Source organism: Amphiprion ocellaris, chromosome 10 (assembly GCF_022539595.1).
Source record: "Amphiprion ocellaris isolate individual 3 ecotype Okinawa chromosome 10, ASM2253959v1, whole genome shotgun sequence".
Taxonomy (NCBI): Eukaryota; Metazoa; Chordata; class Actinopteri; family Pomacentridae; genus Amphiprion; species Amphiprion ocellaris.
Window position 1 is genome coordinate 2,906,222 of NC_072775.1, and position 26,478 is coordinate 2,932,699.

General features: G+C 38.6%; 1 protein-coding gene across 1 annotated transcript in view; it reads right to left on the reverse strand.

Annotated features, from left to right (window-relative positions):
* Positions 1-26,478, reverse strand: part of st6galnac5a (ST6 (alpha-N-acetyl-neuraminyl-2,3-beta-galactosyl-1,3)-N-acetylgalactosaminide alpha-2,6-sialyltransferase 5a) — a 95,377-nt gene that overhangs the window by 16,691 nt on the left and 52,208 nt on the right. The window contains exon 3 of the mRNA XM_055014587.1: positions 10,718-11,130. Within this exon, the coding sequence (XP_054870562.1) occupies positions 10,718-11,130 (413 nt within the window). The remainder of the gene's footprint in view (positions 1-10,717; positions 11,131-26,478) is intronic.

Below are 26,478 nucleotides of genomic sequence, written 5' to 3' on the forward strand. Positions count from 1 at the left end.
CTTCCTTTTTTGCATATTAGAAAACTTCCAGAGTTCAAAGCGCAGCGTTTTGTCATCAAGCAATCTGTGGTGGATGCATGCAGGTTGCAGTCAGGAGGCCTGCAGCTCATCTCACTCAACAAGTCCTCCTCCATTCCTTGTTTATGAACATGCTGCTGAATAATGTGGTGTGAAATGTCAAGCTCCTAGTTTCAATGAGTTGTCTTAATGAAGGGAAGCTGTGAGTGGATGACAGGAGAACGATGCTGCTCCTCCTGTTTACTCAGTTTGGTTTTGCAAATCTCACAGAAGTACTTATTTAATGAGGAGCTGAATTGTGTGTTGATCCCTGAGTCTTAAAATCTTATTTCTATTAGAATTTGCCCGAAAATGAGATTATTTACAAACAGCGTGCATTCAGCGAGGGATTAACGTGATTAAACTGATCAGAGGCGGGTTCTGCTCTTTGGGTCTCGAAACACACCGCATGTTGCATGCTGGTCCGGTTGCAGGTGTGTTCCCAGCTGTGAAACTGTCCTCCAACTTCTAAACTAGGCGTCGGTGACCTAAAACCAGGACAGATTCAGCTGCTGCACAGATAATTTCTCGCCTCAAAAGCTTTCAGAAATACTTTTCTCTGAAGTGTTTCCGGAATAAAAGAGAAAGAGCCGCTGTGTTTATCCAACTCACCTGGCGGACTGTCTAGCTGAAAGCTCGGTCATGTGACCACGTAGCGTCCTGCTGTTGCTCGGCGCTGTCATGTGACCATGTTGTGTCCGCCAGTGACCGCCCGCCGTCCGTACGATTTTTAGATGCGGTACGTTGACATGCTGGAAAATCGCATCTAGTGGACACGTACCTTTACTTGTCCAGGTGGACCCGAATATCCGAATATACGGTCGTGACGGTGGTATCCGAATATTTATTTTGAGCTCCTGTTCTTCCGCCATGTTTTCCCATAGACCAGGGGTATTCAGCTGAGATTCAAAGAGGTCCAGTCCGTGTGTTCCTGAGCTGATAGCCAATGCCGTAAACACTGGAAAAGATGCACCGGTAAAATAGAAGCAACCCGTCAAATTTAAAATCCTGTTATAATTTATGGATTACAGGTCCATGTCCGTATAAAGGTCTCTACACACTGTGTGATTTTCGGCCGTCGCAGACAAAAGATAACAACAGTGAGAGAATGGTGGTGATATCTTCGGTCGTGGCTCTAACTCAGTAGTTCTACGTCGCACTGAGAGACAGGTTCAAGGATGGTCGTTGTCATGGAGACCAAAGACAAGCTGCCGTAAAATCCTGACTGTCAGAAATCTGGGGTGATCATCTCACAGTGTGATGCTGCTGGACCTACAACAACTAAGTAACCAATAGAAATGCAGGATGAAATGACGTACTGATCAATAAACCCAAAGAGATGATTTACGGCGACAAAACGCATCAAAACACTTATGTGGGATTTAAACAAAGAAGACAGCCTAGTAGAGTTGTGGCAGCAGAAGTCTTTTAGACGTGTCCTCCAGCTCGGACCACAACCGGACAAGAAAGGATGAAGCATCGAAGGATATAGCTGCTCCCAGGTTAGTAAGCTAACATTAGCGGCTAGCAAACACACACAAAACAACGCTGTAAACAGTAGCCACTGCACTTAGTTTATATTATTAGATAAATAAAAATTAAATCCGTTCATGTTTGGCTAGTTTCCCTGTGATTGTACACTGCAAAAACTCCAAGTGTTACCAAGTCTATTTGTCTTATTTTTACTCTAAATGTCTCATCCCACTTGATTTAAGATAAATTCACTTAACAAGAGACATTTCAGCAGATGGAGGGACTTGTTTTAAGACAATGCATCTTAAATATCTTGTTAGGTCAAACAATCTGGAAATTATCTTGCTTTGAGTTGTATTTTACAAGAAAACTCAAAATAAGGTTAATACATCTCAAATTAGGAGGTGACATGAAAGCAAAAATCTATTTTTGAGTAAAAAACTGCTTTTTTTAAGCATGTCTGGCTTATTTTAAGACACCTAAGCTTGACAATCCTGGTAAAATAGAGCTTTAAATACGTTTTCCCAGCTAATTTTTAGATCTTAATATTCTAAATATCATATCTTATTTCAAGAAATCTTACCAAGCCATTTTTCACTTGTTCTATTGGCAGATTTTTTCACTTATTTCAAGGTAAAAGTTCCTTGAAAGAAGTTTTTTTTCTTGTTTTGAGAGGAGCATTTTGTCCAGTGTAATGACAGAATTCATCCATGCAGAGCCACACTAGTGGAAACGTAAAGCATACAACAAGCTTCAGTCAGCTGGGATACACTCCAGCTCCCCGTGACCCTAATGAGGATTAGCAGTGTGTAGATAATGGATGGATGGAGTTCTAACCAGCAGACATCAAGCAGGTTTCTATCCTTGGACCTGCAGTGATTGCAGGTTGTCGGGGTTGATTACTAATTTCAGCTCCTTTTCCAGTCCCATCTGAATCTACTTGACATCCACAGCACTTCCTGTCTGATCACACTTTCTTTCATTCTTTTTTTGCATTCGTCAGGGTGAGAATGGCAGGAATAATAAAGCTGCTGTTTCTTTTGTTGCCGATCTCTTTTCATGAATATTTTTCCTGCTAGTTTCACCTCATTATGTCTTTTCTCATGTTCCTCCTCGACAAGAAGCAAACTTTACTTACTGCCTCTGTGTTTTAATTTTTTTTTTCCCATTTCTGTCCTTAAGATGCCTGCAGGCCACTCGCTGTTCATTTCATCCCATTAATTGCTACTTGGATTAATCTTCAGGAGGAAAAATGAGAACATGTAAGTCTTTGCTTTTTATATTTTATCATTAAAAGAAGTGAGCTGAGGCGGGTTAAATCCTGGTGCCTGCTTTGCCCTTCACACCTCTGGTCCACCTCCACAGGTGACTGCACTTCTATTATCTGATCGGACGCCTTTTCAATGCTGTGTGGGCAACTGCAGACCGTAGGAACCATTCCATCCAAATGTAAATGGGCATATTAGAACTGAAATTCAAGAATATCAGCAGAACAGAGCATGTTTCCGTAGTCACCCTGCAGGAAACCCAGTGTGAAGGACGGAAAATGAAGTCAAACACATCACTATGTTGCTTTTTTGTTGCTTAACCCTCCTGTTGTCTTCATTTACAGGCACCAAAAAATATTGTTTCACTGTCTGAAAAAAATCCAAAAAATCAGCAAAAAAATTCCACAAATTTCTGAAAATTTGCAAAACCTTCAGGAAGAAAATTCCAATAATTCCTTAAAAGTTTCCCTTAAAATTTTTATTTATTAAAAAAAAAAAAAAAAAAAACCTAATTTGGCAAGAAAATTCTTATGAATATGTTAAAAAAATGAGAAAAAAATCTTCCAAAAAAATCCTAAAAATATCTAAAGTGATTCCATATATATCAGTAAAACTTCTAATATTTTCTTTAAGAACATTCACAAAAAAATCTACCAAAATCCAGTGAATTTTGCTGGATTTTGGTTGATTTGTCAGTGAATATTCTTAGGAAAAAATTTTAACATTTCTTTTTTTCCACCAAAAAATGTTCAAAAATTTCCCAAAAATGTTGAAAATGTGGACATCAGAAGTTTCACTGTGAAAATATTTTTTTCCCCACATTTCCAAACTTTAAAATAAGTCAATTTTAACCCTCAGGACGACACGAGGGTTGATACACAAAGAAAACTTGCACAGTTCTCATTCTCCATGACTAATCTACAAGAGAAGTCTGTCTGGTAGCGCACTGTGTTCTTCAGTTTAAGGGTTCCTGAATACAAAAGGTTTTTCTAAGCTTTATTTATTAGACACAGAGGTTGTTGACATGCAGCCTCCATATGTGCACAGCAAAAAAACAGGAGAGAAACACTAAAAATGGATAACTTTTTTTTTGCAATACAGAAATTTTCTGAATTTATAATGAATACAATACTATACATGATTTTGGTTATTCCCAATTAAATGTGCATGATCTAATGTGACGCTGAGCCTTAAAACACTGACAGAAAACAGCTCATGAATATGAAATCATTTAGTTTCCATTTGAGTGAATCTGACATTAGGATGCTTTATTTCACTCCTTTCAAAGTCATTTTGGTCACGTTTCGGCTTGCAGTAACTGATCGGAGACTAGAGGCTTCTCTCTGCACAGCCGCCTAGCTTAAGGGTTTTCTAGTCATCAATGAGCCTTTCAACACCATTAGCTAACACAATGTAGCATTAGAACACAGGAGTGATGGTTGCTGGAAATGTTCCTCTGTACCTCTATGGAGATATTCCATTAAAAATCAGCTGTTTCCAGCTAGAATAGTCATTTACCACATTATCAATGTCTACACTGGATTTATCATTCATTTAATGGCATCTTCATTGAAACAAAACTGCTTTCCTTTCAAAACTAAAGACATTTCTAAGTGACGTTTGAGCGGTAGTGTACATAGTGCAGAAAAAGTAGACAAAAATCTACAGTTAGTTTCATGTATAAAGTCTCCTCATCGGTCTGCACAGATCTGGTTCATTTGTCTGCTGCCATTTTTTCATCTTTGTCAGTGTTTCATCATTTGTTCTGTTTCCATTTCACTGCGCTGCATTTTCTTTTCACTGCAGATTGAAAAAGTGCACGTGAATGGATGGACACTGTGTTTGTTTGACAAATGACACCTTTATCATTTTGATTATTATAGTTTAAGGAGTCTGGTGACATTTCCTGAGTCCCAGCTCAGGTCTGCCCATGTTCAACCCGAACTAAAGTCACAGCAGCTAAACTAAGTGAAAGCATGTGGGCGTGAGCGTGGCCTTTAAAGATTACTTCTGCAATCTGTTGTTAGGAGGAGTGGGTTTCTCAGTAAACGTGTCCTATTCTTCTCATTTAGCAGACAGATTTTTTACTGTTGAGCCTTTAGAGTCTGAATCTAGTAAAACCCTGGCCCTGATATTGGGATGTGTTTGTAATAGTCAGAGAGGAGGTCTGGTTCTGGTCTGGATCCATCCTGTAGTGAATCCTCTGCTGCAGCTGTTGCATTGCTCTCGGCTGCACATCTGGCCAGCTGTGCTTCTTCTCTTTTTCCTCACCACAGTGTGTTTTTTCAGGCCTACCAAAGCTTTAGCTGGCCTGGTTGTGGTGACATTTGGTGGATTTTTCAGTGACAAAGCTGTTAAAAGAATCAAATCTGTGATATTTTTCTGATAACTGAATGATCTCCAACCAGCACACGTTTTATTCCATCACAACTCGCCCCAAATGTGACCAACAGAAAGCGCGGTGGAGCCGTTAGTGATCACGATTCAGCATCAGACGAACATTAAACACTGGCTAGGGAAAAAAAAGATTATTTCTGAAGCTAATTTGCCTTTAATCACCAGTTGAGGCTCACTCTAGCTTGGCAATTTAACACAAAGGATGCAGAGGGACACCTGTTTTCCATCGCTGCTCTGCTGGCGTTATTAAAATGGGCGGATGTGGCATCATCCCACACCATCTTAATTACCTTTACTAAAATGGCATGACCCATAATTACCATTAGAAGCTTGCAGGGCTGCCGATCACACAGTCGGCTACCCAGAAATTCTGCCATTAATTCCACTTTTACAGGCTCCCAGCTGCAAAAAACAACAGGCTTCATTTTCTGAATTAGCTGAAATATTGTTATTTTATCAACGTATGACACATTTTGCACACAAACTGCTTCCTTTACGCTTATTTCAGCATTAGGAAGATATAACATATACTTTAAGGCTTTATCTCTTCTGGCTTTCACACTCCACAAAGCAGGGATGACCTCAAATAAGCCTCCCAGATGTTAATGCCTGATGCTACAAAGGATGAGGAACAGCAGCAGAGCAGCTCGCTCACTGTAAACATTAACCGGGATTCTGAAGGATGGATGTCGGAGCCGTTCACCAAATCCTCTAGCCGGTAATTTCCCCCCCACCGGCATCTATCCTAAGCTGAAGTCAGATTGAATCTCCGCTGCCAAAGAGAACGAGACACAAACAGACTCAGTGTGTTTGTGTGGTTTCCATTAAGTATTAACGGCCACAGGACACAGAGTAGCCTGGACTCATTAAAACCAGTCTTTTACCGCCGAACAGCTCCAAACAAAGTCTGGCAGAGAGTGAAACTCAGTTTACTGAGCCATTTAGACACAACAAACAAAGAGCAGATGGTTCTTTTCTGTCACTGGCATTACTTTTTAAATACAGTTGTGCACATAAGTTTACATACCCTGGCAGAATTTATGATTTCTTGGTCATTTTTCAGAGAATATGAATGATAACACAAAAACTTTTCTTTCACACATGGTAAGTGGTTGGGTGAAGCCATTTATTATCAAACAACTGTATTTACTCTTTTTAAATCATATTGACAACAGAAACTACTCAAATGACCCTGATCAAAAGTTTACATACCCCACTTCTTAATACCGTGTATTCCCCTCTTTAACATCAGTGACAGCTTGAAGTCTTGTGTGGTAGTTGTAGATGAGGGTCTTTATTTTGTCAGATAGTAAAGCTGCCCATTTTTCTTGGCAAAAAGCCTCCAGCTCCTGTAAATTCTTGGGCTGCCTTACATGAACTGCACATTTGAGATCTCCCCAGAGTGGCTCAATGATACTGAGGTCAGGAGACTGAGATGGTGACTCCAGAACCTTTACTTTATTCTGTTGTAGCCACTGACAGGTAGACTTGGCCTTGTGCTTTGGATCGTTGTCATGTTGGAACGTCCAAGTATGTCCCATGTGCAGCTTCCAGGCTGATGAGTGCAAGTTTTCCTCCAGTATTTTCTGCTAACATGCTGCATTCATCTTGTTTCCTGTGCCTCTGTAGCTCACACATCCCCAAAACATCAGCGATCCACCTCCATGTTTCACAGTAGGGATTGTGTACTTCTCATTATAGGCCTTGTTTACGCCTCTCCAAATGTAGCGTTTATGGTTGTGGCCAAATAGTTCTATTTTGGTCTCATCACTCCAAATGACTTTGTTCCAGAAGTTTTGAGGCTTGTCTCTATGCTGTTTGGCATATTGTAAGCAGGATGCTTTGTGGCATTTGCGTAGTAACGGCTTTCTTCTGGTGACTCGACCATGGAGCCCATTTTTGTTCAAGTGCCTCCTTATTGTGCATCTTGAAACAGCCACACCAGTTTTTTTCAGAGACTCCTGTATTTCAGCTGAAGTTATTTGTGGGTTTTTCTTTGCATCCCGAGCAATTTTTCTGGCAGCTGTGGCTGAAATTTTTGTTGGTCTACCTGATCGTGGTTTGGTTTCAACAGAATCTCTCAGTTTCCACTTCTTAATTAATGTTTGAACACTGCTGATAGGCATTTTCAGATCCTTGGATATCTTTTTATATCCCTTTCCTGTTTTATACAGTTCAATTACCTTTTCCCGCAGTTCCTTTGACAATTCTTTTGCTTTCCCCTTGATTTAGAAGCCAGAAACATCAGTGCAGCACTGGATGAAAGATGAAGAGCCTGTCAAGAGCCCAGAAACTCACTGACCTTTTATACACACACACTGATTACAAGCAAATAGATCACAGGTGAGGATGGTTACCTTTAGTAGCCATTCAAACCTGTTTATGTCAACTTGTGTGTCTGTTATCAGGCCAAACCTCCAGGGTATGTAAACTTTTGATCAGGACCATTTGGGTACTTTCTATTGTCATTATAATTTAAAAAGAATAAACACAGTTGTTTGATAATAAAAAACTATAGCACAGCACTAACCATGAGTGAAAGAAAGGTTTTTGTGTTATCGTTCATATTCTCTGAAAAATGGCCAAAAAATCATAAATTCTGCCAGAGTATGTAAACTTATGAGCACAACTGTAGTTTCTTCTGCTTGCAGGAAACTCCAACATCTGAGACTGAAGACATCTTCATATTCTGCAGATTCTGAAAGCAAACTTTCAAAAACCAACTCTGATATCTTTAATTCTGGTGCTTCCTGCAACTGTATGACCAAATGCTAACCTGTTTCCAATGTACACACAGAACAATAAGCTGCCACAAACTGGAGTTGCTGCATTATCTACTAGTGGTGTGCGATACTGCAAGATTTGGTATCGATCTGATACCAAGTAAATACAGGACCAACTGGCTCATCTTCCCCTACTCTCCCCTGTAGGTTCTGTACAGCATTGGTTCTGAAATGGATTATTGACAGTACAGAACCTGAACAGCATCGACCACAACATTAAAGCCACTTACATTACAATGCAGTGTTCTGCTGTTAAACCCTGACTTTGACAGGTACCACCCACCTGAACGTTGCTGCAGAACAAGCACACCTTCCCACATAGCAACACTTCAAACATAGTGGAACTCTCTGCTGTTGATGTAAAATGAATGCAAAGACGTGTTTCCAACAGCCGACTCTCATATCGTTGATTTTACCAGATATGAACCTGGTGGTTTTAATGTTGTCTGGTGTGTTGTAAAGCATTTGGACTTTTGAGCTACTATTATTTAGGGATGTCCAATATTGTCTTTTTTGCCGATAACCGATATGCTGATATTGTCCAACTCTCAATTTCTGATTCCGATATCAACCGATACCGATATCTGCGGGCTGTTTAACTAATTCTAGGTAACATCACATATCTCCTGTGGTGGAATTAACACATCATGCCTCATTTTATTGTGATGCTCCATTGGATGCATTCTCAGATGCAACAAGGATTTCAGATGGAAACATTGTCTGAGCAAAATAAGAAAACTACTTCAACTGAAGTTGTGGAAAAAATGACATTTTTATGCCTTTTTTTTGTTTTTTAATTGTCTCAAACAACAGTTCACACTCTCCCTCCCTCTATGAGTCTATGACAATGTGGCAACTATACTGTACAATTCTGAAAACTGTCAGTGACATCCAGGCATTGTTTTATCAGTTTTCATGATTGGCAAAAAAACTGATAACGATATTGACCGATGTTACATTTTTACGGCAACATCGAGCTGATAATATCAGTGGGCTGATATTATAGTAGGACACCCCTGCTATTTGCTGTTTCATTTGAGGTTCCAGAGCTTCATCAGGAACAATCTGTGGAAATCCTCCATGTTAGCGAATCAATGTTGGCTTGTAGAAAGGAGTGTTACTTCCTTATTATCAGTTTGGTTAGTGTGGTTAGGTTTTTGGTTTTGGAGATATTTTTGTCGTTAGGAGGGTTAGACATACCCGAGCTTTTTATTTTATTTAAGTAGCATCTTTCACCTTTAGTTCCTCAGTTTCTGTGGATTTTGTTCTACAAGTTGAAGAAGCTATACTCTTTTACTTACTGTGTTGTCCTCCATGTAGACAAGGAATCCCTGTTATTTAAGGAAACCAGACCTACAGGTACTTCCCCACAGATCCCTATCTTCCCTGAGTGTTCTCTGGCAGGTATGACAAAAATATCCTTAAACAAAGAAACATGTGGTTCATTCTGTCAACAGGAAACCACCAAACACTGTCCCCTGGCTGCAAATCCACCTACAGGTTCTTTCTGTTCCTGCTGTGGTCACAATGTTCCATCTAATCAGACACCAAGCTCTTTACTAATCCACATACAGGCAGAAACGCCACATTAACTCTACATCAGCTGCAGTAACAAACGGCTTGCATGACTGTTGTAATGAGGCCTGCTGAATGTCAGACAAAAAGAGCTTTAAAGATCCATTCATCTGAACGTAAGACTGCAACATGTACACAGAACATGGATGATATTCTGTGGAGGGTAAACACGGCTCTGCAGCATCATTAAAGGAAAAGTCAACAGAAAGGCTTTCTGGATCCACACTTCTAACACAGCAGAGCTCTTTGGCATTAATGTAAAATGCCAAAATGCCAAAAGCTGAACGTGTCATGTTTCCTCTGAGCTGTCACACCAGATGGATGTTTAAAGCTGCACTTCTGCACCTTTATCCTCATAGCTTTAAGAGAAGTTGGTTCTGTCAGTGACACGATGAATTCCTTGATTTGTCATGTTTCCTCTGGTCTGTCACCTTTGGCAGAAGGATGTTCTTATGTTTTTGTAATGTTTTATACCTTTATCTCAGCAGCTTGTTTCTGACAAAGGCTGTTTCCTGAATTACAGACTTTTTGTTTCCCTTTAACCCTCGTGTCGTCCTGCGGGTCAAAATTGACCCGTTTTAAAGTTTGAAAATGTGGAGAAAAAATATATATTTTCACAGTGAAACTTCTGATGTCCACATTTTCAACATTTTTGGGAAATCTTTGAACATTTTTTGGTGGAAAAAAAGAAATGTTAAAAATGTAAGAACATTCACATAAAAATCAACCAAAATCCAGTAAAATTCGCTGGATTTTGGTTGATTTTTATGTGAATGTTCTTAAAGAAAATATTAGAAGTTTTACTGATATATATGGAATCACTTTAGATATTTTTAGGATTTTTTTGGAAGATTTTTACTCATTTTTGGAAAATACTTACAAGAATTTTCTTGTCAAATTTGGGGGATTTTTTTCAAAATAAAACTTTTAAGGGAAACTTTTAAGGAATTATTGGAATTTTCTTCCTGAAGGTTTTGCAAATTTTCAGAAATTTGGGGGATTTTTTTGCAGAATTTTTGGATTTTTTTCAGACAAGGAAACAATATTTTTTGGTGCCTGTAAATGAGGACAACAGGAGGGTTAAAGCTAGCACTATGTCATTCCATCGGCTGCATGAGATGTCATTCAGGTGCTTGTAGTTGAAATTAGAGTCGAGACCCTCACCTGTCCTTTCCGGTCTCCTTCTTGAAGAGTTCGTCAAACTGCAGCATCTTCTGCCAGGAGATGATGTAGACTTTGAGTTTGGGCAGCACCTGGTTCATGAGCCGCAGGTTGTTGTAGACCAGCCCCTTCCCGTCGCGCCTCATGTAGTTGCTGGGTCCCCAGAAGATGAACACGGTGTCCTGGCTGGCGTTGAGCAGCTCGTGGCGACTCCGTAGGACTCGCTGCATGCTGGAGTGCGCGATGACTCGCAGCGATGTGCGGCGGCCGACGTCTCGGGCGAAACCTCTGGCGGTCGGAGCGTCGTTCATGCGGATGACGCACTCGGCCCGGTCGATCTCCTCACCTCGACCGCCTCCGATCAGGTGACCGGAGCTGGTGACCAGAGCACAGGTGTGGCAGTGCATCCGGAGAGGCTGAAAAACAGGAATGAAATGATCATCTATCCACCCCTTAATCCTCATTAGGGTCATGGGGGGCTGGAGTCTATCCCAGCTGACTTAAGCCCTATTCGCACGGGGTTAGTATTACCTGAGGGAGGAGGTCGGTGAGCTTAATCCCGTGCGAATGCGCCATGTTGGTAATTGGTAAAGTAATAATTCCTCCGCCAATACCCTACCATATTTCGTCAAATACCGACTAGTCCCTTGCGAATCTGCATCTCAGTGATTGGGGGGTATTTTAGTTGTTGTCTTTTTTTTTACTGCGTACCTTTTTCTACATCTTTCCCGGTTGAATTCTGGAGGCTGCAGTGGAAATTATTGACAGCATTTTAGGAGCAAATGCAGGAGTAGGCCGATACACAACAGGTCCAAGGACCACTCGCAGAAACGGCAAAATCAGATCAACAAGAAGAGGGAAATCTGGGAGGATATAGAGATGGATGACATGCGTAGCAGCGTGCAGTAAGCATATCTTTCAACAGGCTGAATACGAACGTCCTGACGGCCCGTTATCCCGACAACGCTGCCCGCTGTTCTCGGGTCACGCTGCTGCTTTGACTTATTTACTGTTGCCATGACGACTACACACCACGTTAAAAGTGGTCATTTTAACCCGAACCATAAACCTAACCAAGTGGTTTTTGTGTCCGAACCTAACGAGACCCTAACAATAGCGTTGTTACAACATAGGCTTTTAATGTTTTTAATGTTTATTCGCGCGACCGGTGTCTGTATGTTTTTTTTGCGAGTAGCGGCCATAGTGGCCGACCACTTCGCAAATGGACATGACTTCAGCGGATGTTCTGACTTGCACGGAGTTGACGTCATATCCGGGCTGTAATGTCAGTAAATTCGAGTAAAATACAGACTTCGCTTACCCCGTGCGAATGCACTGCGAGAAACACAGACGTCCTGGGGTAATTCACAAATTACCGGAGTTCCCCAGGTAATACTAATCCCGTGCGAATAGGGCTTTAGGGTGAAGGTTCACCTGGACAGGTAACAGTCTATTACAGGGCTACACATAGACAAACAATCACACTCACATTCACACCTATGGACAATTTAGAATCAGCAGGAACCTCAGCATGTTTTTGGACTGTGGGAGGAAGCTGGAGAACCTGGAGGAAACCCACACATGTACAGGAGAACATGGAGACTCTATGCAGGAAGATCCCAGGAAGGCCTGGATGTGAACTGGGGATCTTCTAGCTGCGAGGCGACAGAGCTAACCACTGAGACACTATGCAGCCATGAAGTAAACAGAGAGAAAAAATAAAGTTTCTCTGAATTGGGTTGAAAGGCTTCTGTTTCCTCTGAACCTTCTGCCTGGAATATGTTGCAGAAAGACTGGAAACTAACCAAGTTAATCTCATTGAATGCTTTTAAATCCAAACTGCGAGTTCTTGAGGCCGTTTCCACAACATGCACTTGTTTTTCTTAACTTGCTTGTAAATTTCTGTAATTTTGTTTGTTTTTTGTTTGTATTTTAATGATGTTTTAACTGTAGTTTTATAACTGTGTTTTGTATTTGATGCTGCCTATCTTGGCCAGAACTCCCTTGAAAAAGAGGTTCTTAATCTCAACAACATTTCACCTGGTTAAAAAAAAGGTTAAATAAAATAAGCTTTCTCTTCTAAATCCCTGCTGTGCATCTTTTGGTCAGCTCATCTCCCTGTGAACGCATCGCAGCGCTGCAGCAGAGTTTCAGTTAGTTTTGCTCCGTGTTTGTCTGACGGTCTACAAACTCTTTTTTTCTCCACAAGTCGAAAATGCTCTGAAGTTCTGTTTTGCCTTGGTTTATACAGAAATATGCAAAGCATACAGAAATGCACACCTAGGGGATCTTTGGTGAAAAGGTTCACAGTGTGTTTGAGGCAGAAAATGCTTTGTTGACAAATGGGAAGCAGCAGAGCCTCCTGGGTGCATGTAGGCTGTCATATTGCTTTGTGATTGCTGGAAACCCCGCGGTCTTACAAAGGATTCACCTTAAATCTTCCTCTCATTCACACAGCCGTGGAATGTGTGTTTACCTCCAAAAACACCACTCGGATGTACAAAATTCATGTGGAATGCTTACTGAATATGAACCTCCACGGTATTTAGCACAAAATATATTCGACACAAGAAACTCTTGAAACTTCCTGACTTCCACTGACTTATTATAGGTCTTCTGGAAACATGACAAATCTGCTGGGTGAAAATATACATACTTGGTTCAGCATCTCCTGCTCCTTTTTCTTTTTGGTGTTCGTCCACAAGCTTCTGGTTTATCTTTAACTATTCCTTTTGACAAAACTGCTGAAGTTCAACTCGACTTGTTGTCTTTCTGGCTTGTTTCTTCAGGTTCTTGATGGGTTTAAGGCAGCACTTTGGGGATACCAGTCTAAAACCTTAATTCTGTCCTGATTTAGTCGTTTCTTTAAAACCTTTGCTGATTGTTTGGGGTCCTTGTCTTGCTGGAACATCCAACTGCATCTAGGATTCAACCTTCTGCTGATGGTTTTAGGTTACCGCCTTCTTCATTATTCCATCTACTTTGGTCTGTCAGGCCTGTATGTAGCTGAGTGCAGCATATGGTTAAATAGGTAGAGTACTATCATACTTGTTTATTCTCATTATTACTCTCTTTGGTTTTTTAACAGTGTTTTTTTCTTGTCTTGAAATAATAATTCAGTGTGGCCTCCAGTTTTTGTCTGAGCTGTCATCTCTCTCTTTTAAACTGCATTATTAAAAAATAAAGCCAAAAAATGTGGAGGAAACAAACACTGCTGTCGCCACAAAAATGAACAAATAAAAAAATCTCTCAAAGAGCAAACAAGAGGAAATGAAGAGAAAAAACTGCTTGAGGAAATGATTGCTTAAAAGGAATTTTGATATTCAGTGAGCCAATTATGTCTCATTTTGAAGCAAATGTTTTTAAAAGATGACTCCAGATTCTGTTTTTTAATTTGTCTGTTCGGCTTCTGCAGGGTGATTAAGTGAATTTCTTGTCAACTTGGACTATTCGGCCGTTTTACAACCAACATGATTAAACATGAAGATAAACATCAGATTAACTAAATTAGCTGATAAAAATAATAATTAGCTGCAGCAGCACAGTCAGATTTAATAATAATTCAAAGGCCTTGTCGTGTACCAACGAATGCTACACGCGTGTTGTTAATGTGTTGTTTTTAAATTACATTTTTGACCCTGATTCCAAACATAATGCGACATCTGAAACCCACACCGGCTCTCACATTATTCCCTGTAATGTTCATAAAGCGTGTGGCCTGTTTTTCTGCTCATAAATCATGAACACAGACCTCTTTATGCATGCTAAGCTGCTCTACATGTTGTCGGTAGGCGTGCTGCACATGTACTTTGCATGTGTGAATGTGGGCGTGTCCCAGGCTTTCCACACGGAAAATCAATGATATGCAAATTCAACCCCTCCGAGGTTCTAATGTGGCCTGAAAAATCACCCCAACAGAAACCCGGTGCTTATTTACATCCCCACAGCCATAAAGAATTTACATTTTCTTGGCATTAACAGGAACAAATGCTTGCAGTGTGTGGGGGTCGGAGTTCTATCCGTCATTAGCGTCTTCTACCGGCCGACTTTGATCAGCAGCAGAACAGGTTCATCTGCTTAATGAGACCTCGAGGTGCAGGGAGAGGAGATGGAGGGGAAATAGGTGGGAGAAAGAAAAGGAGGAAGTGATAAAAACACGACAATGCACTGGAAAAAATGCCCCTCTCAAAACAAGAAAAAAAAATATTTCAAGGAACTTTTACCTTGAAATGAGAGAAAAATTCTGCCAATAGAACAAGTGAAAAATGGCTTGGTAAAATTTCTTGAAATAAGATAAGATATTTAGAATCTTGAGATCTTAAATTTGGCTGGGAAAACTTATTTTAAGCTATATTTTACCAGGATTGTCAAGTGTCTTAAAATAAGCCAGATATGCTTAAAAAATAACAGTTTTTCACTCAAAAATAGATTTTTGCTTTCATGTAACCTCCTAATTTGAGATGTATTAACCCTCCTGTTGTCTTCTTTTATGGGCACCAAAAAATATTGTTTCCTTGTCTGAAAAAATCCAAAAATTCAGCAAAAAAACTCTAAATTTATGAAGATTTGCAAAACCTTCAGAGAAGAAAATTCCAATAATTCCCTAAAAGCTTCCCTTAAAAGTTTTATTTAAAAAAAAAGAAATCCCCTAAATTTGGCAAGAAAATTCTTGTAAATATTTTTTAAAAATGAGTAAAAATCTTCCAAAAAATCCCAAAAATATCTTAAGTGATTCCATATATATCAGTAAAACTTCTAATATTTTCTTTAAGAACATTCACATAAAAGTCAACCAAAATCCAGCAAAAGTCTGCGAATTTTGGTTGATTTTTATGTGAATGTTCTTCAGAAAGACTTTAACGTTTCATTTTTTCCACCAAAAAATGTTCAAAGATTTCCCAAAAATGCAGAAAATGTGGAAATCAGAAGTTTCACTGTGAAATTTTTTTATTTTTTTCAGATTTCCAAACTTTAAAACAGGTCAATTTAGACCCACAGGACGACACGAGGGTTAAACTTATTTTGAGTTTTCTTGTAAAATTCAACTCAAAACAAGATAATTTCAAGATTGTTTGACTTAACAACATGTTTAAGATGCATTGTCTTAAAACAAGTCCCTCCATCTGCTGAAATGTCTCTTGTTAAGTGAATTTATCTTAAATCAAGTGGGATGAGACTAAAAATAAAAATTTGAATTTTTGCAGTGTGGAAAGGATGGTGAAAGAGAAGAAGGCATATGGAGGCAGTGAGAGCCGCCTTGGAGCCACAGCGTTTGACGAAACGTTGAGTTAATGAGGTCCTGGTGGTCTCCATCCATTCCTCCCATCCTGCCCTTCCTCTCCACCTGGCAGCACCTTGACAGCCAATCTGCTGCAGAGCTGCACGCCACCGGAGCAGGTCAGAAATCCCATTTTTACTCAGGGGCTTTTAAGTGGCTTCACAGACCTTATTCTCTCTTCCTCTGTCTGGTGGAGAATTTAAGTGGGCCTTGCTGGCTAGAATTGGCCTCTTCAGGGAGCTTGGTCAGGCTATTACTGAGAAATAGGCTGGACGGTCTGGACAAGGCTCTCCAATTCTGCCGGAATTACGTGACCCATCCAATGTGGTGGTCGGGGTTGAGGCGATAGAGTCGAGGTAAACTGTGGTTTACCTCAGGAAGAGGCTGCAAGTCCAAACTTCAATTCAGTTTTTCCTCAAAAAAAAGAAAGCCCCAGAGAATATTGTGCTCCGTTTAATAATTCACACAATAAATTGTTTCATAATTCAAGACACATTTATCATTTATGTGTTTGAAATATCAGGCTTTGTTCTTCATTGGGGAGCAAAACACCTTTAATCATAATTAAAAGATTTGCTACAGTTTTAAAAAGTGTTTCATGGATGTCTGGTTCCAGCTCCTGATCAAAGCTGGGATCAATAATGCAGCTACAGTGAAAATCTGAAATAAATAATAGATTCTCTGAACTGTTGAGCTCTTTTGTCTTCCTGGAAAGTAGAAAATAAGAGATTCAGGAAACGTTTTCTTGGCTGTTCTTTGAAACCTTGGAGCTCTTCTGACATTTCCAGGAAGCTGTTTTCTTTTTTTGAGAAAATTCAACGGAAAACTGAACAATTCCAGTTGGTAAATTCTCAGTGAAGAACATTCAGTCCACAGTTCTTCTGAAAGTGACTCATCTCTGGTTGGAATGGATTCAGGAGATGGCAGGAGACAACAAACTGTGTGAGTCTATAGGGAATGGAAGGTAGTTTTACCCAACAGACGCTTCCTATTAAGAACTATTTAAATGCTTTTCTTTTATTTTACCGCTTTACTGAGTTCGTCCACCCACTAGATGGTCCAGTTAGATGAAGATTTTACAGGAAAAACGTGTGAGGTTGTAAAGTGCAAAGATCTGTACCTCCTTCTTCTTTATGACATTGTGACTTTTTTTATTTTTCAATTGTGTCTTATTGTTTCTGCACAGCCTTGAGAAGAGTCACTTTACATTTCACTGCACATATATCAGCATGTGATGAATCAAAACTCTTGAATCTTGAAAACTTTGTTAAAGATCTGCAGCAAACATTTTTCCAAAAAGCAGATTTAAATTGCCTCTTGTCATATTTCAGGCATAAATCAGCCCTATAATGCTCATTTTCGGCTTTATATTCTAATGTTGGGACTTCACTAGAGTAGCTTTCCTTGATACACCATGAAAGCAAAACTAGAAATGTTTTATGTCTAACATTTATATTAGGGCTGGGACTTTAACGCATTAATTCTGATTAATTAAATACAGAAAAGATAACGCATTAAAAAAAGGCATTTAATCACACCTTTCACTAATTTCTGTCCCACCGGTAACACTGATGCACACTCCAGCCCAGTAGGTGGCGCTAATGAACCTAAAGTCTGTTTTCCAGCTGTGAAGAAGATCCACAGGAGTGACGTCAGAACGTTTGGTGAACAGTGAAGGAAGACGAGACTGAGCTGATTGAGCTCGTTGGGAGGAAGGTGGTCTTGGATAAAAGCCTGGTTGTTTTCTGATCACCTCAATGCTAAACATGTTGCTGTTAGCACCAGAGCTAACGTTAGCTACGACAGTCCTGGTACCGGCTAACGGTGTAGCCATCCCATAATAGACCACTTTTCAAGACATCGAAACTGCTTGAGTTTACAAAAAGTCTTAAAATGTTGAATATAATCACTATAATGTCATTTTGAGTTTGCAGTAATCTGATGGAAAATGCAGATAAATAGAAATGAAACAAACATTTTAGTTGTTTAAGTTCATGTATATGTCTGTTCATCCATTCAGTCTCAATCTAAAGTTATTTGAGTTGAAAAACTTTGCTTTTTGTGTTGATTAATCGCGATTAATTAATTAAATAGCCTCTAATTAATTACAGGAGGTCCTCCACTTACGTTAGAGTTCCGTTCCTATGGATCTACGTAAGTTAATTTTTGAAAATGTAAACAAAGCCGTTATGTGCATCACAATATCGATCAGCTTACGTATTTGTACAACTACAGTAACGACAAACAGTCATTAGCTCACACTGAAACACAACTCAGTAGGACAATACCGGCCACAATGTAAACTATAAGTCTGACTTATGCTTGGGAGCCATAATAAAGTTAGTGAATGTAGCATAATCCAATGTGGCAGCGAATGTAAACAAAGCCGTCTAATAGCGCCGTGTGACGACTGTACATACGGTATTCATCCGCTCCGCTCACCAACTAGTTCCACTGAATCGGTTCTAACGTAACGACGAAACGCTGTAAGTGGAGGACGTCGTAAACCGAGGACCCCCTGTAGATTAATGCTTTAAATCGTGTCCCACAACTAGTTTATATTCAATGTACTTTTCTGTTTAACCCTCATGTCCTCCTGAGGGTCAAAATTAACCCGTTTTAAAGTTTGAAAATGTGAAAAAAATATATATTTACACAATGAAACTTCTGATGTCCACATTTTCAACATTTTTGGGAAATTTTTGAACATTTTATGGTGGGAAAAAAGAAATGTTAAAAATGTTTCTTAAGAACATTCACATAAAAATCAACCAAAATCCAGTGAAATTCGCTGGATTTTGGTTGATTTTTATGTGAATGTTCTTAAAGAAAATATTACAAGTTTTACTGATATATATGGAATCACTTTAGATATTTTTAGGGTTTTTTTGGAAGATTTTTATTCATTTTTTGAAAATATTTACAAGAATTTTCTTGCCAAATTTGGGGGATTTTTTTTATTTTTTTATAAATAAAACTTTTAAGGGAAACTTTTAAGGATTTATTGGAATTTTCTTCCTGAAGGTTTTGCAAATTCACAGAAATTTGTGGAATTTTTTTGCAGAATTTTTGGATTTTTTTCAGACAAGGAAACAATATTTTTTGGTGCCCGTAAATGAGGACAAGAGGAGGGTTAAAATGACCCCAGAAAGAAACAAATTAGCTCTTCATCCTCTAGGTTTGTAGATGTAGAGGGATTGAAGGTAGCCTTGTCTCACTTGTGGCCCTCACCAGGAGGCTGTCCTGGTTCCCTGAGCCCATCCATCCTTTCTCTGTTTCCTAGTAAAGGTAGGAAAAAAACAGCATGCAGCAGAGGGACAACATCCAGTCACATCAGCCCAGACAGCTCAGGCCAACCCTCCCTCTGCTTCCTCATTCTGTCGGCATCTGAACCCTCGTCTGCTTCCACCGGTTCTGTCCTTCACTACCTGAACGCCGCACGCCCTCCCTGACTTCCTGACCCGCAGAAAACATGGCTGTCAGAGCCGGGCGGATTAACCTTGAGAGACGGCGGAGGGGATGAAGGGGAGAGGAGGCTCGGTGTCAGACCACCTGGAGAGGCAGAGAGGGAGATTAGATGGGTGGACGTCTGAGGAAACCCAACAAACACGAGTCTAGATGCTGAAAATGTGTCTCAGTGATATTGTGGCTGTTCAGGACATCATGTGTGAATCAGGCGGATGGTTTTACTTAGTGGCATTTGGATGCTGTGTACCAGAGTGTGTAATTAAACAACAGGGAGGGATAAAAGCCATAAAGGACTCCGATAATCACACAGGCCTATTATTAGTGTGCGATTGTCGTTGGAAAAAGCCTGATTGGCTTCGTGGTCAGCGCTCGCAGCCCTCCACTGCCCATGGGTAACACAGGCAATAATTGGTGGTTAAAACTCACATGGTTCTTAAGGGGGCATGAAATCAGCTTTAATTCCTCCCTCTCCTCCCTTCCCCATCTCGGCTTGTTCCCCTGGGGAAAGACATACTCACTCTGCAGCCGACCATTACGCCCGATGGACGAAAACCCCCTCGGAGCAGAGAAATAGCATTTGAGTGTTATTGATTTTGTGTGGCTGAATACGGTGGGCAGCGGGGGATGGAGCGATGGCTTAGTGAGGATGCCGGTCTTCAAGGATGCGAAATGGAGGATATGGCCGGTAAATGTGAGCATTGAGAGGCGGCAATCATCCAGCACAGTGGGAAGCCGTCTGGCTGTCTACTATCACACCAGAGATGCCACAACAGAGCGTCTGGAGCCTCTCTGGGCTGACCTTTCTGCTCATCAAAGACGTCTTTGTTTTCTATAGGCTCCTCAGAGGGAGGCTGCAGCAGACGCACGCTTTAATAGCAGCTGGAGGCCAAAACGCTCTGGAAAGTTTCTCAGAAAAGAAAAAGGGGGAAATTCTAACCTTGATATTCATAGAATTCCATTACATGTAGGGTGTGAAGGCGCCCCCGTTAATAAAACAGCCTCCAGCCATACAAAGTTTTAAGATAAGGCATTAAAGCTCCTCACATACCCGTGCACGTCAGGATGTGGTGCACGTGGCGGTGTGAACAACTTAATTTTTAAGATGGTTTTCAATTTCATTACCTGTGTTCACTGCAGAACGTGAAAAAATTCTTCTAAACGACATGAAAATACTAGTTTCGACAACTTAATTAGTAATATTTAGTATATATATTTAGTACTCAACCTTTAAATTCACGTTTATGCAGCCAGTCATTAAATGACAGATAAAAAATACTTCTAAACAACATGAAAATACAGTTTTGACAACTTAATTTTTCAACAACTGAATTCTTGTTAGCATTATTTAGCAAATATATTTAGTATTCAACCATTAAATTCATGATCCTGCCAATCATTAATTAACTATTAATTAAAAATACCTTTGATTGTGAAGAAAAGCTAATTCTCCCAACTCTATAATTTGTTGGTTGAACTTAAGATGACAGAAAACGGTTCCAGCTGCTGCTGTCTAGCAAAGGATGTGTCTGAACTTAGAAGCAGCTGGAATGGAGACAAGCTCTGATGGTGTTTCCTGAAGAAAGGAGGGAAGGACAGAAAGGTGGATTTGTGTTCAAAATAAGGCTGACGGCTGAACGTAAATCAAGGCTTTGTGAAACATCAGGGGCTTCACCATTGTCTGGCTGGGGTTTGCTACATACATGACCTAAATATGTAACAGCCCACAGTTTAATCATTGGTTCCTTGGATGATTTCCAACTGATAAATCAGTCAGTTTGTAGTACAATCGCAATCATGTGATCGTCAGCAGGTAACTGACACAGTGTTCACTTGTTGTCATGGTTACAGCGACGCCGTGCCGGCAGCGATATCTGGCAATGGGAAATCCTTAACAAATCCATGGATCCTGACTATGAGCTGCATTACTGTGAAAATTTAATGAGGTGGTCCTTGTGTCATTTCTGACTTCCTCTGAAAATTTCATCCTAATCCATTAGTCTGGTTTTGAGTAATGTTTCACGCTGACAGAAAGACAGACAGACAGGCGGATTCACAGACAAACGTATGCTGATCGTCAGATAACTCCGCCATTCCTTGGCCACGTAACTATGACGTTTTTGCCCCATATTGGACCACATACTAAACTATGACGTTTTAATGAAATTTTGGACGGCATACAAAACTATGACGTTCGTTCCATCGAACCCGCGTCTCTGACGCAGTCCTGTTTATGAGGTGCCCTCTCAATCACTTGTGAGGATAATTTTTGAAGGTTTTAGTGACATTTTGGATGACATACTAAACTATGACGTTTTTGTCATATTTTGGACGACATACTAAACTATGACGTTTTTGTCACATTTTGGACGACATACTAAACTACAATATTTTTGTCAAATTTTGGACGACATACTATACTATGACATTTTTGTGATATTTTGGACAACATATTAAACTATGACGTTTAAGTGATATTTTGGACGATATACTAAAGTATGACGTTTTTGTCACATTTTGGATGACAAACTAAACTATGACGTTTTAGTGATATTTTGTATGACGTTTTTGTCACATTTTGGACGACATACTAAACTATGACGTTTTTGTGATATTTTAGGTGACATACCAAACTGACGTTTTTGTGATATTTTGGACGACATACTTATGACGTTTTTGTGATATTTTGGACGACATACTAAACTATGACATTTTTGTCACATTTTGGACGACTTACTAAACTATGACGTTTTTGTGATATTTTGGACGACATACTAAACTATGACGTTTTTGTGATATTTTGGACAACATACTAAACTATGACATTTTTGTCAAATTTTGGACGACATGACGTTTTTAACACATTTTGGACGACTTACTAAACTATGACATTTTCGTCAAATTTTGGACGACATACTAATAATGACGTTTTTTACAACATGTTGAAATCGCATTTTTTTTCGACATAGTATAGTAAGGCATTTTTTTTGCGCCAAAATTCATGAATTTTTTTTTCAAAGAAAACCTTTCTGGAGTGTTTTTCACGCCCTCCTTTACATTATTTCATCATATGGCACGTTTTTACAACATGTTTGAAAAATGGCATTTTTTTTCAACTTAGTATAGCAAGGCGTTTTTTTTGCGCCAAAATTCATGATGAATTTTTTTCAAAGAAAACCTTTCTGGATATTTTTTCATGCCCTCCTTTACATTATTTCATCATATGGTACCTTTTTACGACATGTTTGAAAAATGGCATTTTTTTTCGACATAGTATAGCAAGGCGTTTTTTTTGCGCCAAAATTCATGATGATTTTTTTTTCAAAGAAAACCTTTCTGGAGTGTTTTTCACGCCCTCCTTTACATTATTTCATCATATGGCACGTTTTTACAAAATGGTGGATAAACTGGATTTTTTTTCGACATAGGCGTAAGGCGTTTTTTTTTTGCGCCAAAATTCATGATGAATTTTTTTCAAAGAAAACCTTTCTGGATTTTTTTTCACGCCCTCCTTTACATTATTTCATCATATGGTACCTTTTTACGACATGTTTGAAAAATGGCATTTTTTTCGACATAGTATAGCAAGGCGTTTTTTTTGCGCCAAAATTCATGATGATTTTTTTTTCCAAGAAAACCTTTCTGGAGTGTTTTTCACACCCTCCTTTACATTATTTCATCATATGGCACGTTTTGACAACATGTTTGAAAAATTGCATTTGTTTTCGACATAGTATAGTAAGGCTTTTTTTTTGCGCCAAAATTCATGATGATTTTTTTTTCAAAGAAAACCGTTCTGGAGTGTTTTTCACGCCCTCCTTTACATTGTTTCATCATATGGCACATTTTGACAACATGTTTCAAAAATGGCATTTTTTTTCGACATGGTATAGTAAGGCTTTTTTTTGTGCCAAAATTCATGATGATTTTTTTTTTCAAAGAAAACCTTTCTGGAGTGTTTTTCACGGCCTCCTTTACATTATTTCATCATATGGCACGTTTTTACAAAATGTTTGAAAAATTACAGTTTTTTTTTCGACATAGTATAGTAAGGCGTTTTTTTTGCGCCAAAATACATGAATATTTTTTTTTCAAAGAAAACCGTTCTGGAGTGTCTTTCACGCCCTCCTTTACATTATTTCATCATATGGCACGTTTTGACAACATGTTTGAAAAATGGCTTTTTTTTTCGACATAATATAGTAAGGCTTTTTTTTTTGCGCCAAAATTCATGATGATTTTTTTTTCAAAGAAAACCTTTCTGGAGTGTTTTTCACACCCTCCTTTACATTATTTCATCATATGGCACGTTTTTACAAAATGTTTGAAAAACTGCAATTTTTTTCGACATAGGCGTAAGGCGTTTTTTTTGCGCCAAAATTCATGATGATTTTTTTTTCAAAGAAAACCTTTCTGGAGTGTTTTTCCACGCCCTCCTTTACATTATTTCATCATATGGCACGTTTTGACAACATGTTTCAAAAATGGCATTTTTTTTCGACATAGTATAGCAAGGCGTTTTTTTTGCGCCAAAATTCATGATGATTTTTTTTTTTCAAAGAAAACCTTTCTGGAGTGTTTTTCCACACCCTCCTTTTCATTATTTCATCATATGGCACGTTTTTACAACATGTTTGAAAAATGGCATTTTTTTTCAACATAGTATAGTAAGGCATTTTTTTGCGCCAAAATTCATGATGATTTTTTTTTCGAAGAAAACCTTTCTGGAGTGTTTTTCACGCCCTCCTTTACATTATTTCATCATATGGCACGTTTTTAGAACATGGTTTGAAAAATGGCAGTTTTTTTTGACATAGTATAGTAAGGCGTTTTTTTTGCGCCAAAATTCATGATGATTTTTTTTCAAAGAAAACCTTTCTGGATATTTTTTCATGCCCTCCTTTACATTATTTCATCATATGGTACCTTTTTACGACATGTTTGAAAAATGGCATTTTTTTTCGACATAGTATAGCAAGGCGTTTTTTTTGCGCCAAAATTCATGATGATTTTTTTTTCAAAGAAAACCTTTCTGGAGTGTTTTTCACGCCCTCCTTTACATTATTTCATCATATGGCACGTTTTTACAAAATGGTGGATAAACTGGATTTTTTTTCGACATAGGCGTAAGGCGTTTTTTTTTTGCGCCAAAATTCATGATGAATTTTTTTCAAAGAAAACCTTTCTGGATTTTTTTTCACGCCCTCCTTTACATTATTTCATCATATGGTACCTTTTTACGACATGTTTGAAAAATGGCATTTTTTTCGACATAGTATAGCAAGGCGTTTTTTTTTGCGCCAAAATTCATGATGATTTTTTTTTCCAAGAAAACCTTTCTGGAGTGTTTTTCACACCCTCCTTTACATTATTTCATCATATGGCACGTTTTGACAACATGTTTGAAAAATTGCATTTGTTTTCGACATAGTATAGTAAGGCTTTTTTTTTGCGCCAAAATTCATGATGATTTTTTTTTCAAAGAAAACCGTTCTGGAGTGTTTTTCACGCCCTCCTTTACATTGTTTCATCATATGGCACATTTTGACAACATGTTTCAAAAATGGCATTTTTTTTCGACATGGTATAGTAAGGCTTTTTTTTGTGCCAAAATTCATGATGATTTTTTTTTTCAAAGAAAACCTTTCTGGAGTGTTTTTCACGGCCTCCTTTACATTATTTCATCATATGGCACGTTTTTACAAAATGTTTGAAAAATTACAGTTTTTTTTTCGACATAGTATAGTAAGGCGTTTTTTTTGCGCCAAAATACATGAATATTTTTTTTTCAAAGAAAACCGTTCTGGAGTGTCTTTCACGCCCTCCTTTACATTATTTCATCATATGGCACGTTTTGACAACATGTTTGAAAAATGGCTTTTTTTTTCGACATAATATAGTAAGGCTTTTTTTTTTGCGCCAAAATTCATGATGATTTTTTTTTCAAAGAAAACCTTTCTGGAGTGTTTTTCACACCCTCCTTTACATTATTTCATCATATGGCACGTTTTTACAAAATGTTTGAAAAACTGCAATTTTTTTCGACATAGGCGTAAGGCGTTTTTTTTGCGCCAAAATTCATGATGATTTTTTTTTCAAAGAAAACCTTTCTGGAGTGTTTTTCCACGCCCTCCTTTACATTATTTCATCATATGGCACGTTTTGACAACATGTTTCAAAAATGGCATTTTTTTTCGACATAGTATAGCAAGGCGTTTTTTTTGCGCCAAAATTCATGATGATTTTTTTTTTTCAAAGAAAACCTTTCTGGAGTGTTTTTCCACACCCTCCTTTTCATTATTTCATCATATGGCACGTTTTTACAACATGTTTGAAAAATGGCATTTTTTTTCAACATAGTATAGTAAGGCATTTTTTTGCGCCAAAATTCATGATGATTTTTTTTTCGAAGAAAACCTTTCTGGAGTGTTTTTCACGCCCTCCTTTACATTATTTCATCATATGGCACGTTTTTAGAACATGGTTTGAAAAATGGCAGTTTTTTTTGACATAGTATAGTAAGGCGTTTTTTTTGCGCCAAAATTCATGATGATTTTTTTTCAAAGAAAACCTTTCTGGAGTGTTTTTCACGCCCTCCTTTACATTATATCATCATATGGTACCTTTTTACGACATGTTTGAAAAATGGCATTTTTTTTCGACATAGTATAGCAAGGCGTTTTTTTTGCGCCAAAATTCATGATGATTTTTTTTTTTCAAAGAAAACCTTTCTGGAGTGTTTTTCACGGCCTCCTTTACATTATTTCATCATATGACACGTTTTTACAGAATGTTTGAAAAACTGCATTTTTTTTCGACATAGGCATAAGGCGTGTTTTTTGCGCCAAAATTCATGACGTTATTTTTTTTTAAAGAAAACCTTTCTGGAGTGTTTTTCACGCCCTCCTTTACATTATTTCATCATATGGCACGTTTTTACAACATGGTTGAAAAATGGCATTTTTTTTCGACATAGTATAGTAAGGCGTTTTTTTTGCGCCAAAATTCATGATGATTTTTT